The sequence below is a fragment of the Bombina bombina genome, chromosome 1 (genome assembly GCF_027579735.1).
Source record: "Bombina bombina isolate aBomBom1 chromosome 1, aBomBom1.pri, whole genome shotgun sequence".
NCBI classification, from domain to species: domain Eukaryota; kingdom Metazoa; phylum Chordata; class Amphibia; order Anura; family Bombinatoridae; genus Bombina; species Bombina bombina.
This window is the reverse complement of record NC_069499.1, coordinates 492,475,670-492,493,844: the sequence shown is the minus strand read 5'-3', so window position 1 is coordinate 492,493,844 and position 18,175 is coordinate 492,475,670. Positions and strand designations below refer to the sequence as shown.

Genomic DNA, 18,175 nt, shown 5'->3' with positions numbered 1-18,175 from the left:
CCCAACACTAACCCCTTGAAGATCACCCTACCTTGAGACGTCTTCACCCAGCCGGGCAGAAGTCTTTATCCGATCCGTCCATCGGAATTAAGGTAGGAAAAATCCTATTGGCTGATGCAATGCAATCAGCCAATAGGATTGATCTCACATTCTATTGGCTGATTGGAACAGCCAATAGAATGCGAGGTCACTCCTACTGACTGATATAGTCCTTAAAATGGCTTTAAAAAAAAAACTAACACTAACCCCTTGAAGATCACCCTACCTTGAGACGTCTTCACCCAGCCGGGCAGAAGTCTTTATCCGATCCGTCCATCGGAATTAAGGTAGGAAAAATCCTATTGGCTGATGCAATGCAATCAGCCAATAGGATTGATCTCACATTCTATTGGCTGATTGGAACAGCCAATAGAATGCGAGGTCACTCCTACTGGCTGATTGGATCAGCCAATCGGATTGAACTTCAATCCGATTGGCTGATTGCATCAGCCAATAGGATTTTTCCTACCTTAATTCCGATTGGCTGATAGAATTCTATCAGCCAATCGGAATTGAAGGGACGCCATCTTGGATGACGTCCTTTAAAGGAACCTTCATTCTTCAGTTGGACGTCAAACGAAGAGGATGCTACGCGTCGGATGTCTTCAAGATGGAGCCGCTCCTCGTCGGATGGAAGAAGATAGAAGATGCCGCTTGGATGAAGACTTCTGCCCGTCTGGAGGACCTCTTCTGCCCGGATTCGATGAAGACTTCTGGCTGGATCGGATGAAGACTTCTGCCCGGCTGGGTGAAGACGGCTCAAGGTAGGGTGATCTTCAAGGGGGTAGTGTTAGGTTTTTTAAGGGGGGATTGGGTGGGTTTTAGAGTAAGGTTGGGTGTGTGGGTGGTGGGTTTTAATGTTGGGGGGGTTGTATTTTTTTTTTACAGGTAAAAGAGCTGATTACTTTGGGGCAATGCCCCGCAAAAAGCCCTTTTAAGGGCTAATTGTAATTTAGTATAGGGTAGGGAATTTTATTATTTGGGGGGCTTTTTTATTTTATTAGGGGGCTTAGATTAGGTGTAATTAGTTTAAACTTCTTGTAATTTTTTTTATTTTCTGTAATTTAGTGTTTGTTTTTTATAGTTTATTTTATTTAATTGTATTTAATTTTAGGTAATTGTAGTTAATTAATTTAATTAATGTAATGTTAGTGTAGTGTTAGGTGTAATTGTAACTTAGGTTAGGTTTTATTTTACAGGTAATTTTGTCTTTATTTTTTTATTTATTTATTTTTATTTAAATTTTTTATTTGAGGTTCAATACAGGCATACAAATATCATAAGGCGGTAGAATACAGAGATAGTACAATACATGCTTCTTAAATGTACAATAAGCATTAGCAAAGAACAGAAAAAAGATTTCAAATAGGATATTGTACCAACCGTATGCCCAATAGTGCACAGACCCCCTGGATGACACCAGAGGCCACTTTTGGAACTTGTAAGCATAGAAGAAGTTTACAGGGGGTTATCATGATCAAAGGAGACCACTCTTGGGTCTCATACGACTAACCTCATTTTCTATTTTTTTTTTAAATCTATTATGACAAAAACAAAAACAAAACATATTGTATATTGTACAAAATAATGTATATTGCAAAGTCTGATAGGTTCAGGACCTTATTTGGAGCATATCATAAAATACTTTGCAGCAATTGGGTCTGCTGGGCTACTAGAACTATATATAGCTGCTATCACTATCTCTATATGAGTAGCTAGTTTTAGCTCAAGTACTTCAGGAGTTAGGGAGAAAAGCTACCATGTGAAATTAAGCTTATTACCATATTATACTAGGGATAGGTCTATGGCTAACCAACTCTACACTAGGCAGGGGTGGTTTATGACCGATGAAATGGTAGATACAACAATTATATCAGATTCAAATATCATTATATATAAGAATATGCAGGTTCCTGCACGGTAACAATTTGCATGTGAACTGTGCGACAATGGAATTATTTTTAGGTAACTTAAATAGGTTCTGAGTTAGAGACACTCTTGATCAGCATTAAATAAGGAAGCCCATTGTTGATGTAGATGGGATCTATGAACTGTAGCTATTATGGGGATTACCAAATGTGGTAAGGATGACTTTAAACAGGTGGACATTTCAGGTGAGCCTTAGAATCAGAGACAGGCAACCTATCAACTGAATACATAATATACATCAACCGAGAAAAGCATAACATCCATAGTAAAGCTTGGAACACTTTAAATACTAATTTCTCCTAAACTTATTGGATGCATAATATCACTCATGTTAAACCTTCCCTATGTTAGCAGGTTAAGTGCAAATACAAATTGCAGCTCAAACCTATTATATGAATAGTAGGAGAACATTATGATATAAACAGTATAGTACCATAGAAAATACATAATAAAGCAAATCCACAGCTTGTAGTTAGTGTCTATATTACAGGCTAACGTGAACTATTGCATAGTACCTATCAGCTAGGTTCCTGAGTATAGTAATATCTGGCTTATAAACGTGTGACCAAAATCCTGTCAGTTAAAGGTCTTGGGTAGAGTGTAGATCCCTTGAGTAAAGTTTGGACCTAGTGATACCATTGAGAGTCATTTTTAGTGGAAGGGGCAGTCAATTGAATCAGGCTCTCCATGGCTCTTCATGGGTCTCTTAGTGAACGACTCCAACATTAGATAGCAAGCATGGAGATATTATGTAGGAATGTCATCCTGCAATGTCAAACAAATAGGCTATCTGTAACTATAAACTCTGTGCGTCTCAGGCCCATCACACTGTAGCAGAGCACTTCAATGGGGGCCACCCCACCGCACAACTGTAATGCGTGTGCTAACTGCATAGAGCAACTCGCTTAGTGGTAGTCCTGTGAAGCCGCCCGGGTCAAAAGGTTGGAGGAGAACATCAACAGGCCATCTCACAACAGATGATCCAGTATCCAGCTCCAGTCCGGTCAGAGTGGGTTCGCGGAGTGAGACTATAAAAAGTGTCTGCTCATACCTGTACTGTAGAGCTGTGAACTGTACTCCCTGCAAACTCGGCCATGCAACATTAACCGGTCTGCAGCTACTCGCCTGAGTTATCGCAGCCGTCTGGTTCTGAGAGCTCCGAGAGGTGGGAATGTAACATAGAATTTCTAGGGCACAGGCACTCCTCTGATGTGATTTGAAGTCCCCTTGCAAAACTGTAGCATGCGTTCCTTGTCCTGACTTGCAACGCTGGGTTCCGTAGTGCATTAGAGTGTAATTCCCAGAGTGAAACATTGAGGGACCTATAGCTGCAGCCGAGCTTTTCTCATCCTGAATACCGGTCTGTTCTGCTATAGTTTGAGGAGCATCATTTTGGTGACTGTTATTCTCAATCGACTCAAAGTCGGCGGTTTGCCCAATAGCCACACTGCACTCAGCGCCACTCTCGAAAGCATTCAAAGCCTGATAGTCTGTCAGAGGTGGGGAATCTTCCCCAAGGCATGTTGCACTGCGTGAAGGCATGGTCACGAAGGCTTGGCATAATTGCTGTGCAAGCTGTTCAAAGTGTGTAGAGATTAGATGTTGCATCTTCCGTTCCCATATAGATAGACCTGCTAAAGCCTGGTCTGCACTTCTTCTATGCAACTTTTTCGCTGACCGCATGGCTTCCCGCTGCTCCATTTCCAACTCAGATTAATTGCAGTTAGTTAGTTGGTAGGATCCTGTACATAAATTTACAGTTTTGGAGTATAAGTAAAACAAATTAAACAGCATATGTGCTGCTCGTACCCCCTTTTAGTTTTATGGGGGGGGGGTGTTGAAGGCCTCTCCTTACTGGGGTTGCCGTAGGCCTCAACGTTCCGGATCAGTAGATCTGTGTAGTATTCAGCTCATCTGGTATCTAAAGATTCAGGTTAGCATCTAGATGTCAGATATCTTGGTAAAAAGAGTAGATGACTTCATACATTGGAGATAATCGGCAGGTTATCCACAAGCTACACAGAGCCACCAATTTTGCTACCATTTAAGGTGCCGCCCAGAGACACGCCCCATTTTGTCTTTATTTTAACTAGGTAGCTATTAAATAGTTAATAACTATTTAATAACTATTGTACCTAGCTAAAATAAATTTAAAGTTGCCTGTAAAATAAAAATAAATCCTAAAATAGCTACAATTTAATTATTAATTATATTGTAGCTATTTTAGGATTTATTTTATAGTTAAGTATTTAGTTTTAAATAGGAATAATTTAGTTAATAATAATAAATTTATTTAGATTTATTTAAATAATATTTAAGTTAGGGGGGTGTTAGGGTTAGACTTAGGTTTAGGGGTTAATAACTTTATTATAGAGGCAGCGACGTTGGCGGCGGCAGATTAGGGGTTAATACATTTAATAGGCTATGTGGGCTATGGCGGTTTAGGGGTTAATACTTGAATAGGTTTATTGCGTTGTGGGTTAATGGCGGATTAAGGGTTAATAGTTTTAACAGGTAGTTTGCGATGTTGGGGTTGGCGGATTTAGGGGTTAATAATTTAGTTATTACTTACGGTGTGGGTTTGATGGCGGATATAGGGGTTAATAGTTTAAATAGCCATATTGCGTTGTGGGGGGTTGTCGCTCTTGGGATTAATACATTTAATATTAGTAATGAGAGGAGTGGGATTACGGATATAGGGGTTTTACGTGTCAGGCTTATTTTTGGGAGGCATGTTAGACTTTTAAGGGAGATTTGTTATTTTCTGCACTTCTTAGGCGCAGGCAGTTTCTAAAGTGCCGTAAGTTACTGGTGACTCCAGAAATTTGTATTTACGCTCATTTCTGGACATCGCTAGTTTATCCGACTTACGGCACTTTAGGAACTGTCAGCGGGGTTTATGAAATACCCCGATGTGCAAGGTGAAATTACGGGCGGCGCAGGTTCCCACGCTTGCGCCGTATATTTGATCGCACCCCAGGTGGGTGCTTGGTAAGGAGTCTGAAAATCACCAAAATGTTTTTAAAAAATAAGCAAAACTAACTATACATTGTTACAAAACCACCCCCAGTGGGCAATAAAAAATGATTTTGTACAAAACATTTATGCAAAGAAAATCTAGTGTACATTACAATATAATGCCCCTTTAAACCAGTTAAATTGTTATATGATAACAATATCCTTGTAATAAAATGTCAGAGTTTAACGGTAAAATAATATAAGTGTACGTCTGACATGTCTCAGCTCTAACTTCATGGAAACCGCCATGTCAGCACCAATTGTGAATAAACACACTGGAATAGGAAAAGACAAACATTTCAACGTGTATGTAAATATTCAGACGCTGCTGCTCATACGACGCATGCGTTGCGCTAGGTTTCCATTGTATGAAGTGATAGATCACACTACGCGTGCGTGAATCTCCCTATTGTACGGCGGAAGCTGAGCTCCGTTTCAGTTCCGTTGCTTAGAACTCAGACAAAATGGCGAAGATTGCCAAAACGCACGAAGGTACGTAAATGTTTTACTGCAATTACCGACTTATGTCTGTGTGTTATCTTGCAAACACTTGTCTTTTGCCTGTGAGGCGGGAGTTGACTTTGGTTTTATGTAATGGCGACTGGGCCGTGTTATGGACATCACAAGGCCCAGTAGCAAACGGAGGACATTTTAGATAAATAATAACAAAATCTGAGTTTACGTTTATTAAGGGGAAGGGGTGCAACGTTATTAATCTTTCGTTTTGGATTGCTTGCATGGCATCAACATACTTTGATTTTATAGTACAACAATGTGTACACGTGCTGTGTTATTCTGTGAACTAGACAATCCGTTTATAAATCAGCAAACTGGTTGTTTTGTTGTTGTAGAACTACGAAATATGGCTATCTATAGAACGATAGTCTTTCGCAGACAATTCAATTTGCTTCCCATATGCAGGGTATAAATACACTAGATCTACTATGTTGTGATCTGGAATAATGTAATCAATCATTGCAAGTTTCTAGCACTCGCATAACCAAAAGTTGATATCACAGTTTATTTTACCTAGCCATGTCGCATAGAACTTCTGAATTATTACTTTTTGATTATTGTGCCCACAACTTTGTACAAACATGCTCTACTTGTTCCTGGAGGGTTCCTAAGTGTCTCTAAACTAAGTACCAACAAATGATTTAGATAGAATATGTTAAATCATTTTCTAATTTACTTCTAATATCTAAGTTTATCTAATATCTAATTTTATCCTTTGTTGAAGAAGCCTATGCACTACTGGGAGAAAGCTGAATGCATTGGGTGAGCCAATAAGCATGAGGAAAATATGTGCAGCCACCAATCGGCAGCTCCTGAGTCTACTTAGGCATAACTTTTTAACAAAGGATACAAAGGGAACAATTTTTTTTAAATGGAAGTGAATTGAAAAGTTCTTTAAAATCATGAGCTTTAGCTAAATCATGAGAATTTTTTTTTGTTTCTTGTCCCTTTTAAAATGTGCTTTTAGCAAAATACTCAAAACACTAATTACTCTAAAAGGAAAACTGCTCAATTCTGAGTTTAGCGTCCTAAATTATTTTCATGGCCATGTAGCATTATTTTACTTCGAAAATTGGTATGGGGATTCAGATGAGTGCTACCAACAATACTGCAATGTTTGTGTCTCCAATAACAAAAAGGGGAGCAATATTTTGGGGTATAAAGTCCTTGTTTTTCCCCATAGACTTTCGCCAGCCAGCTCTGCTCACTTTCATAGATACATTGTATCAAACCTTCAGCCTACATGTTTTTATTTTATTTCTGCAGGTTTTTATACATTTGTAACTGTTTGTTGTATACAGACACTTAAAGTAAATGTCAATTTTGATGCTAAAGTGCCCGGTTTTTAACAATTCGATTAAAAACAGGGGCACTTTAATTAATCAAAATTTACATTTCACTCCTGTTGTGAAGAAATACCTTTTAAACTTGACAGCAGCTCCAGCTTCCTCCGGTCAAGCCATTTCTGACGTCAGAAATGATGGATAGGTCATCCTCCCAATCACGGCTTCCCCCCCGGGGGAATCGGTGTCTGATTCAATGCCGTGATTGGAGGATGCCAGAGTCCACATTTTAGACCCAGGAAGAGGCTTTGCGACGGGTGGAGGAAGCTGGATCGGCTGTCAAGTTTAAAAGGTAAGTATTTTTTCACAATAGGAGTGAAATGTAAATTTTGATGAATTAAAGTGCCCGTTTTTAATCAAATTTTTAAAAATCGGGCACTTTAGCATCAAAATTGACATTCACTTTAAAGCAACCCTCTCAGTACCAAAAGTACAACCTGCTGAGAAAATAATGATCACACAGCACAGCCTTAAAGGGCAGCTCACCGCCTGGTCACACAGTCTTACAGGGACAGGCAAAAACCTGCACAGCCTTTAAAGTGTCAACTAGCACCCCACGCGCACACACACTCAGTCTTAAAGGGACAGATCACAGTAATGTTCACACAGTGAAACCTTAAAGGGCAGCTTGGCACCTGCTCACACAGTCTTAAAGGGGCAGACACACACAGCCTTAAAGGGATACTCTGTCTTAAAGGGACAGGGGCACCTGCACTCACAGCCTTTAATGGGACAACTTGCATCACACACACAGCATTAAAGGAACAGCTCACACCATGCACACCAAGGGCAGCTCACCGCATACTCAGTCTTAAAGGGGCAGACACAAACCTTTAGTGGGTAAACTCACACGACATGTACAGTCTTAAAGGGAGCGATAACAGTATGCGTTCACATGCAATGCACACACAGCCTTAAAGGGACAGGGGCACGTGCACACACAGAGCACTCACAGCCTTTAAAGAGAGAACTTGCACCACACGCACACAGCCTTAAAGGAACAGCTCATAGCATGCATAGTCTTTAAGCGACAGGCACGCCAACATGCACAATGCCTTAAAGGAGCACTCAGTCTTAAAGTGACAGACACAAAAACAGCCTTTAAAGGGCCAGTTCACACCGCACGCACACAGTTTTAATGTTAGTTGCACAAACGCAGCACACAGTCTTAAAGGCACAGATCACATTACACTTGCACAGATAAACTCACAGTAAACTTTTCTCTTTCTAAGCAGATATAGAATGTTAGAAATATTTTAGATGGAGTTTGACTCTTCAGTTGTAATGAATATGCGCTATAACTTACTTTTTAATGTAGCACTGAAAGTCGAATACCTCGTGCTCCAGCCGCCCACTTCAAAAGTAATATGTTTGTTGAGCTAACAGTTTGAACTGTTCTCCAATCTGTGCTCTACAACAAAAGTGCTTTATGCCTAGAGCGCTGATTATTTCAAACCGTTAGCTCAACAAAAATATTAATTTTGAAGTGGGCGGGCCATAGCACAGGGTATTTGAATTTCAGCGCTAGTTATAGCGTATCATTACAATTGAAGAGTTTAAACTCCATCTAAAATATCTCTAACATTCCTGATCTGTTTAGACAAAGGGAAAAGCTTACTATAACTTTAGGGATTGTGTGTATTGTGTGAGGTACGTGCCTTTAAGACTGTGCTAGCGTAATGTGCTACCTTTAAAGGGCCATTATACACTTAATTTTTTCTTTGCATAAATGTTTTGTAGATCTATTTATAAAGCCCATAAAGTTGTTTTTTTTTTAAAAAAATGTATAATTTTGCTTAATTTTTAAATAACATTGCTCTGATTTTCAGACTCCTAACCAAGCCCCAAAGATTTATTTGAATACCGTAAGCTACCTTCTCCAGCTTGCTCCTGTTTGTGTAAGGGGCCTTTTCATATGCAAAAGGGGGGGGGGGGAGTGTCTTATTTCCCACTTGCAGTGGGCTTTCCAACTACCTTTTCAACAGCTAAACTGAAAGTTTCTAAGTACGTTTTTAAACCATTTTATACTGGATTTTTATATCGGTATCTGCATCTTATTCTTTATAGTAGTGTCTATTACATGCAGTTATATGAAAATGAGTGTATACTGTCCCTTTAAGGCTGTGTATGTGCACCTGTGGTGTGAGCTGCCCCTTTAAAGGCTGTGTTTGTATCTGTCACTTTAAAATTGAGTGCCTCTTTAAAGGGATACTAACCCCTCATTTTTTCTTTCATGATTCAGATAGAGCATGCCATTTTAAGCAACTTTCTAATTTACTCCTATTATCAATTTTTCTTTGTTCTCATGTTATCTTGATTTGAAAAAGCAGTAATAAAAGGTTAGGAGCCGGCCCATTTTTTAGTTCAGCACCTTGGTAGAGCTGCTGATTGGTTTGCTACATTTAGCCACAAATCAGCAAGTGCTACCCAGGTGCTGAACAAAAAATGGTCTGTCTCTAAAGCTTACAGTACTGCTTTTTCAAATCAAGATAGCATAAGAACAAAGAAAAATTGATAATAGGAGTAAATTAGAAAGATGCTTAAAATCTCATGCTCTATCTGAATCATGAAATAAAAAAATGGGTTTAGTATCCCTTTAAGGCTTTGTGAATTTGGGTGTGCTTAAAAGCCTGTGTGCCTTTCCCTTAAAGACTGCATCGTGTGAGCTGTTTCTTTTAAGGCTGTGTGCTTGTGCAGGTGCCCCTGTCCCTTTAATACAGTGGCCCTTTAAGACTGTGGGGCATATTTATCAAGGTCTGGCGGACCTGATCCGACACTGCGGATCAGGTCCGCCAGACCTCGCTGAATACGGCGAGCAATACGCTTGCTGTATTCAGCATTGCACCAGCAGCTCACAAGAGCTGCTGGTGCAACGCCGCCCCCTGCAGACTCGCGGCCAATGGGCCGCCTTCAGGGGGGTGTCAATTAACCCGATCGTACTCGATTGGATTGGATTGTATTGTGGCGATGTGTGTCCGCCTGCTCAGAGCAGGTGGACAGGTTATGGAGTAGCGGTCTTTGTGACCGCTGCTTCATAACTGCTATTTCTTTCATGTAATTAGCAAGAGTCCATGAGCTAGTGACGTATGGGATATACATTCCTACCAGGAGGGGCAAAGTTTCCCAAACCTTAAAATGTCTATAAATACACCCCTCACCACACCCACAATTCAGTTTTACAAACTTTACCTCCGATGGAGGTGGTGAAGTAAGTTTGTGCTAGATTCTACGTTGATATGCGCTCCGCAGCAAGTTGGAGCCTGGTTTTCCTCTCAGCGTGCAGTGAATGTCAGAGGGATGTGAGTAGAGTATTGCCAATTTGAATGCAGTGATCTCCTTCTATGGGGTCTATTTCATAGGTTCTCTGTTATCGGTCGTAGAGATTCATCTCTTACCTCCCTTTTCAGATCGACGATATACTCTTATATATACCATTACCTCTGCTGATTCTCGTTTCAGTACTGGTTTGGCTATCTGCTATATGTAGATGAGTGTCCTGGGGTAAGTAAGTCTTATTTTCTGTGACACTCCTAGCTATGGTTGGGCACTTTGTTTATAAAGTTCTAAATATATGTATTCAAACATTTATTTGCCTTGACTCAGAATGTTCAACTTTCCTTATTTTCAGACAGTCAGTTTCATATTTGGGATAATGCATTTGAATTAATCATTTTTTTCTTACCTTCAAAAATTTGACTTTTTTTTCCTGTGGGCTGTTAGGCTCGCGGGGGCTGAAAATGCTTCATTTTATTGCGTCATTCTTGGCGCGGACTTTTTTGGCGCAAAAATTCTTTTCAGTTTCCGGCGTCATACGTGTCGCCGGAAGTTGCGTCATTTTTTGACGTTATTTTGCGCCAAAAATGTTGGCGTTCCGGATGTGGCGTCATTTTTGGCGCCAAAAGCATTTAGGCGCCAAATAATGTGGGCGTCTTATTTGGCGCTAAAAAATAAGGGCGTCACTTTTGTCTCCACATTATTTAAGTCTTATTTTTTCAGTGCTTCTGGTTGCTAGAAGCTTGTTCTTTGGCATTTTTTCCCATTCCTGAAACTGTCATTTAAGGAATTTGATCAATTTTGCTTTATATGTTGTTTTTTCTCTTACATATTGCAAGATGTCTCACGTTGCATCTGAGTCAGAAGATACTACAGGAAAATCGCTGTCTACTGCTGGAGCTACCAAGCTAAGTGTATCTGCTATAATTTTTGGTATCTGTTTCTCCAGCTGTTGTTTGTATTGCATGTCATGACAAACTTATTAATGCAGATAAAATTTCCTTTAGTACTGTTACATTACCTGTTGCTGTTCCGTCAACATCTAATTTTCAGAGTGTTCCTGATAAACATAAGAGATTTTATTTTTTAAATCCATTAAGAAGGCTATGTCTGTTATTTCTCCTTCTAGTTTACATAAAAGTCTTTTAAAACTTCTTTTTTCAGATGAATTTTTAAATGAACATCATCATTCTGATACTGATAATGGTTCTTCTGGTTCAGAGGTTTCTGTCTCAGAGGTTGATGCTGATAAATCTTTGTATTTGTTCAAGATGGAATCTATTCGTTCTTTATTTAAAGAAGTATTAATTGCATTAGAAATAGAGGATTCTGGTCCTCTTGATTCTAAATCTAAACGTTTAAATAAGGTTTTTAAATCTCCTGTAGTTATTCCAGAAGTGTTTAATCTCCCTGATGCTATTTCTGAAGTAATTTCCAGGGAATGGAATAATTTGGGTAATTCTTTTACTCCTTCTAAACGTTTAAGCAATTATATCCTGTGCCATCTGACAGATTAGAGGTTTTTTGGGACAAAATCCCTAAGGTTATGGGGCTGTCTCTACTCCTGCTAAATGTGCTACTATTCCTACGGCAGTTAGTAATTCATTTAAGGATCCTTTAGATAAGAAAATTGAATCCTTTCTAAGAAAAGCTTACTTATGTTCAGGTAATCTTCTTAGACTTGCTATATTTTTAGCGGATGTTGCTGCAGCTTCAACTTTTTGGTTAGAAGCTTTAGCGCAACAAGTAACAGATCATAATTTTATAGCATTATTATTATTCTATAACATGCTAATAATTTTATTGGTGATACCATCTTTTGATATCATTAGAGTTGATGTCAGGTATATGTCTCTAGCTATTTTAGCTAGAAAAGCTTTATGGATTAAACTTGGAATACTGATATGTCTTCTAAGTCAACTTTGCTTTCCCTTTCTTTCCAGGGTAATAAATTATTATTTCAACTGTTTCTGGAAGGAAGGGAACTTTTTTACCAAAGGATAAAAAATCTAAGGTAAATTTAGGTCTAATGATCATTTCGTTCCTTTCCTCACAATAAGGAACAAAAGCCTGATCCTTCATTCTCAGGAGCGGTATCAGTTTGGAAACTATTTCCAGTTTGGAATATATCCAAGCCTTTTAGAAAACCTATAGCCAGCTCCTAAGTACCCATGAAGGTGCGGACCTTATTCCAGCTCAGCTGGTATGAGGCAGATTACGTTTTCTTCAAAGAAATTTTGATCAATTCCGTTCTCAATTTCTGGTTTCAGAACATTGTTTCAGAAAGGTACAGAATTGGCTTCAGTTAAGGCCTCCTGCTAAGAGATTTTTTTCTTTCCCGTGTCCCAGTTAACACAGCAAAGGCTCAGCATTTCTGAAATGTGTTTCAGATCTAGAGTTGGCTGGAGTAATTATGCCAGTTCCAGTTATGGAACAGGGGCTGGGGTTTTATTTTATCTCTTCATTGTACTAAAGAAGGTCAATTCCTTCAGACCAGTTTCGGATCTATCAATATTGAATCGTTATGTAAGGATACCAACATTCAAGATGGTTACTGTAGGACTGTCCTGCCTTTTGTTTAGCAAGGGCATTATATGTCTACAATAGATTTACAGGATGTGTATCTACATATTCCGATTCATCCAGATCACTTTTTGTGTCTGAGATTCTCTTTTTAGACAAGCATTACCAGTTTTGTGGCTCTACCGTTTGGCCTAGCCTCAGTTCCAAGAATTTTTTTCAAAGGTTCTCGGTGCCCTTTCTGTAATCAGAGAACAGGGTTTTTTGGTATTTCCTTATTGGACAATATCTGGGTACTTGCTCAGTCTTCTCATTTTCGAAGAATCTCATACGAATCGACTTGTGTTGTTTCTTCAAGTTCATGGTTGGAGGATCAATTTACCAATCAGTTCATTGATTCCTCAGACAAGTGTAACCTTTTTAGGTTTCTAGAATAGATTCAGTGTCTGACTCTGTCCTTGTCAGACAAGAGAAGTTTAACATTGATATCAGCTTGTCAAAACCTTCAGTCACAATCATTCCCTTTGGTAGCCTTATGCATGGAAATTTTAGGTCTTAGGACTGCCGCATCAGATGCGATCTCCTTTGCTCGTTTTTACATGCGACCTCTTCAGCTCTGTATGCTGAACCAATGGTGCAGGGATTACTCAAAGATATCTCAATTAATATCTTTAAACCGATTATACGACACTTTCTGACATGGTGGGCAGATCACCATCGTTTAGTTCAGGGGGCTTCTTTGTTCTTCCGACCTGGACTATAATCTCAACAGATGCAAGTCTTACAGGTTGGGGAGCTGTGTGGGGGTATCTGACGGCACAAGGGGTTTGGGAATCTCAGGAGGTGAGATTTCCGATCAATATTTTGGAACTCCGTGCAATTTCAGAGCTCTTCAGTCTTGGCCTCTTCTGAAGAGAGAGTTGTTCATTTGTTTTCAGATAGACAATGTCACAACTGTGGCATACATCAATCATCAAGGAGGGACTCACAGTCCTCTGGCTATGAAAGAAGTATCTCGAATTTTGGTTTGGGCGGAATCCAGCTCCTGTCTAATCTCTGCGGTTCATATCCCAGGTATGGACAATTGGAAGCGGATTATCTCAGTCGCCAAACGTTGCACCTGGGCGAATGGTCTTCACCCAGAGATATTTCCTCAGATTGTTCAAATGTGGGAACTCTCAGAAATAGATCTGATGGCTTCTCATCTAAACAAGAAACTTCCCTGGTATCTGTCCGGATCCAGGGATCCTCGGGCGGAGGCAGTGGATGCATTATCTCTTCCTTACAAGTGTCATCCTGCCTATATCTTTCCGCCTCTAGTTCTTCTTCCAAGGGTATTCTTAATATTCTAAAGGAATGCTCGTTTGTCCTGCTGGTAGCTCCAGCATGGCCTCACAGGTTTTGGTATGCGGATCTTGTCCGGATGGCCTCTTGCCAGCTGTGGACTCTTCCGTTAAGATCAGTCTTTCTGTCTCAAGGTTCTTTTTTCCATCAGGATCTCAAAACCTTAATTTTAAGGTGTGGAGTTTGAACGCTTGATTCTTGGTCAAAGAGGTTTCTCTGACTCTGTGATTGATACTATGTGACAGGCTCGTAAATCTGTATCTAGAGAGATATATTATAGAGTCTGGAAGACTTATATTTCTTCAGGATGGTTTAGATAAGGTTTGTCCGCAAGTTTCTTGAAAGACAAATCTCTGCTCTTTCTGTTCTTTTTCACAGAAGGATTGCTAATCTTCCTGATATTCATTGTTTTGTACAAGCTTTGGTTCGTATAAAACCTGTCATTAAGTCAATTTCTCCTCTTTGGAGTTTGAATTTGGTTCTGGGGGCTCTTCAAGCTTCTCCTTTTGAACCCATGCATTCTTTGGTCGTTATATTACTTTCTTGGAAAGTTTTGTTTCTTTTGGCCATCTCTTCTGCCAGAAGAGTCTCTGAATTATCTACTCTTTTTTTGTGAGTCTCCTTTTCTGATTTTGCATCAGGATAAGGCGGTGCTGCGAACTTCTTTTGAATTTTTTACCTAAGGTTGTGAATTCTAACAACATTAGTAGAGAAATTGTGGTTCCTTCATTATGTCCTAATCCTATGAATTCTAAGGAGAAATCATTGCATTCTTTGGATGCTGTTAGAGCTTTGTATTATTATGTTGAAGCTACTAAGTCTTTCCGAAAGACTTCTAGTCTATTTGTCATCTTTTCCGGTTCTAGAAAAGACCAGAAAGCTTCTGCCATTTCTTTGGCATCTTGGTTGAAATCTTTATTTCATCATGCCTATGTTGAGTCGGGTAACACTCCGCCTCAAAGGATTACAGCTCATTCTACTAGGTCAGTTTCTACTTCCTGGGCGTTTAAGAATGAAGCTTCGGTTGATCAGATTTGCAAAACAGCAACTTGGTCCTCTTTGCATACTTTTACTAAATTCTACCATTTTGATGTGTTTTCTTCTTCTGAAGCAGTTTTTGGTAGAAACGTACTTCAGGCAGTGGTTTCAGTTTGAATCTTCTGCTTATGTTTTTTCATTAAAATTTTATTCTGGGTGTGGATTATTTTCAGCAGGAATTGGCTGTCTTTATTTTATCCCTCCCTCTCTAGTGACTCTTGTGTGGAAAGATCCACATCTTGGGTAATCATTATCCCATACGTCACTAGCTCATGGACTCTTGCTAATTACATGAAAGAAAACATAATTTATGTAAGAACTTACCTGATAAATTCATTTCTTTCATATTAGCAAGAGTCCATGAGGCCCACCCTTTTTGTGGTGGTTTTGATTTTTTTGTATAAAGCACAATTATTCCAATTCCTTATTTTATATGCTTTCGCACTTTTTTCTTATCACCCCACTTCTTGGCTATTCGTTAAACTGAATTGTGGGTGTGGTGAGGGGTGTATTTATAGGCATTTTAAGGTTTGGGAAACTTTGCCCCTCCTGGTAGGAATGTATATCCCATACGTCACTAGCTCATGGACTCTTGCTAATATGAAAGAAATGAATTTATCAGGTAAGTTCTTACATAAATTATGTTTTCTGGCGAGCCTGCAGGCTCGCCAGAAACACGGGGCATCAAGTTCCATTCAGAGCTTGATACATATGCCCCTGTGTGTGCATTGTATGTGGATGCATGCTGTTATCGCTTCCTTTAAGACCGTGCGTGTGGTGTGAGTTTAACCACTTAAGATTGTGTTGCCTTCCCGTTTTAAGACTGTGTGAGCATGCGGCGAGCTGCCCTTTAAGGCTGTGCTGTGTGTGCATGGTGTGAGCTGTTTCTTTAACGTTGTATTTGTGTGATGCAAGTTGCCTTTTAAAGGCTGTGAGTGCTGTGTGTGTGCAGGTGCCCCTGTCCCTTTTAGACATAGCATCCCTTTAAGGCTGGGTGCATTGCTTGTAGGTGCATACTATTATCACTTCCTTTAAGTTTGTGTGTCTGCCCCTTTAAGACTGTGTGAGCAGGCCGAGCTGCCCTTTAAGGCTGCGTTGGGTGTGCATGATGTGAGCTTTTCCTTTTAACGCTGTGTGCATGTGGTGCAGTGGCGTATTTAGGTTTTATGCTGCCTTAGGCAACCAAAATTCTGCTGCCCCCCATACCTGTGATGTGACCTTTTTTTTCCCCATGGCATTTCTAAAGTAAATGTTCTTGTTGAAGTGTGCTTGTGTTTATATGTGCGTGCGTGTGTCTAGTTGAACTCAAAAAGTGCTGCCCCAAAAAAATTCTGCTGAGCTAGGCTAGTGCCTTGTTTGTCTAGGCCAAAATACGCCCCTGGTGTGGTGCAAGTTGTCCGTTTAAAGGCTGTGAGTGCTGTGTGTGTATGTGTCCCTTTAAGGCTGCATGCGGATGCATACTTTTATCGCTCCCTTTAAGACCGTCCGTGTGGTGTGACTTTACCCACTAAAGGTTGTGTGTGCCTGTCCCTTTAATTCTGTGTGTGCAGGTGTCAAGCTGCCCTTCAAGGTTGCGCTGTGTGAACATTACTGTTATCTGTCCCTTTAAGACTGCATGTTGTGGTAGAAGTTGTTCCTTTAAAGGCTGTGAGTGCTCTGTGTGTATGTGTGTGCACGTGCCCTTGTCCCTTTTAAGACAGAGGGTCCATTTAAGGCTGTATGTGCATTGCATGCGAATGCATACTGTTATCGTTCCCTTTAAGACTGTACGTTAAAGGTTTGTGCCTGTCCCTTAAAGACTGCGAGCATGCGGCGAGCTGCCCTTTAAGGCTGCGCTGGGTGTGCATGGTGTGAGCTGTTCCTTTAGTGCTGTGTGTGTTGCAAGTTGTCCCATTAAAGGCTGTGTGTGTGTGTGCAGGTGCCCCTGTCTCTTTAAGACAGAGTATCCCTTTAAGGCTGTGTGCGTTGCATGCGGATGCACACTTATTGCTCCCTTTAAGACTATATGTAGTGTGAGTTTACCCACTAAAGTTTGTGTGTGCCTGCCCCTTTAAGACTGTGAGCAGGTGCCAAGCTGCCCTTTAAGGTTTCACTGTGTGAACATTACTGTGATCTGTCCCCTTAAGACTGTGTGTGTGTGGTGCTAGTTGACCCTTTAAAGGCTGTGTGGGTTTTTGCCTGTCCCTTTAAGACTGTGTGACCAGGCGGTGAGCTGCCCTTTAAGGCTGTGCTGTGTGATCATTATTTTCTCAGCAGATTGTACTTTTGGTACTGACAGGGTTGCTTTAAAGTGAATGTCAATTTTGATGCTAAAGTGCCCGATTTTTAAAAATTTGATTAAAAACAGGGGCACTTTAATTCATCAAAATTTACATTTCACTCCTATTGTTAAAAAATACTTACCTTTTAAACTTGACAGCCGATCCAGCTGTGAAAACGTCACCTCTCAGCCAATTTTTTTTTAGCTGTGGGCTGCTGTAGGAGCTAAGAGCGGCGATCGATTGAATCAAATAAAGGAGCTTTCTACATGATGTATATTATACTACATGAATGAAAGTGCCCTTTATTTGTTTCAATAGTAAATCCTAGCGTTTGTAAAACACTAGGATTTACTTTCACTTTAAAGGGACACTAAACACAAATTTTTTCTTTTGTGATTCAGACAGAGCATGCAATTTTAAAGGGACAGTCAACACCAGAATTTTTGATGTTTTAAAAGATAGATAATCCCTTAATTACTGATTCCCCAGTTTTGCATAACCAACACAGTTATAATTATACACGTTTTACCTCTGTAATTACCTTGTATCTAAGCCTCAGCAGACTGTCCCCTTATTTCAGTTATTTTGACAGACTTGCATTTTAGCCAATCAGAGCTGTCTCCATGGTAAATTCACGTGCATGAGCTCAATGTTATCTATATGAAACACGTGAACTAATGCCCTCTAGTGGTGAAAAACATTTAGATTAGAGGCGGCCTTCAAGGTCTAAGAAATTAGCATATGAACCTCCTAGGTTTAGCTTTCAACTAAGAATACCAAGAGAACAAAGCAAAATTGGGGATAACAGTAAAGTGGAAAGTTGTTTAAAATTACATGCCCTATTTGAAACATAAGTTTTTTTTTTAGACTTGACTGTCCCTTTAGGCAACTTTC

At 39.9% G+C, this 18,175-nt stretch overlaps 1 protein-coding gene across 1 annotated transcript in view; it reads left to right on the top strand.

The window, feature by feature from the left end:
• Positions 1–5,365: 5,365 nt before the first annotated feature.
• The window catches only part of SF3B1 (splicing factor 3b subunit 1), a 143,148-nt gene continuing 130,338 nt past the window's right edge, over positions 5,366–18,175 (top strand). The window contains exon 1 of the mRNA XM_053698558.1: positions 5,366–5,478. Within this exon, the coding sequence (XP_053554533.1) occupies positions 5,451–5,478 (28 nt within the window). The 5' untranslated portion in view covers positions 5,366–5,450. The remainder of the gene's footprint in view (positions 5,479–18,175) is intronic.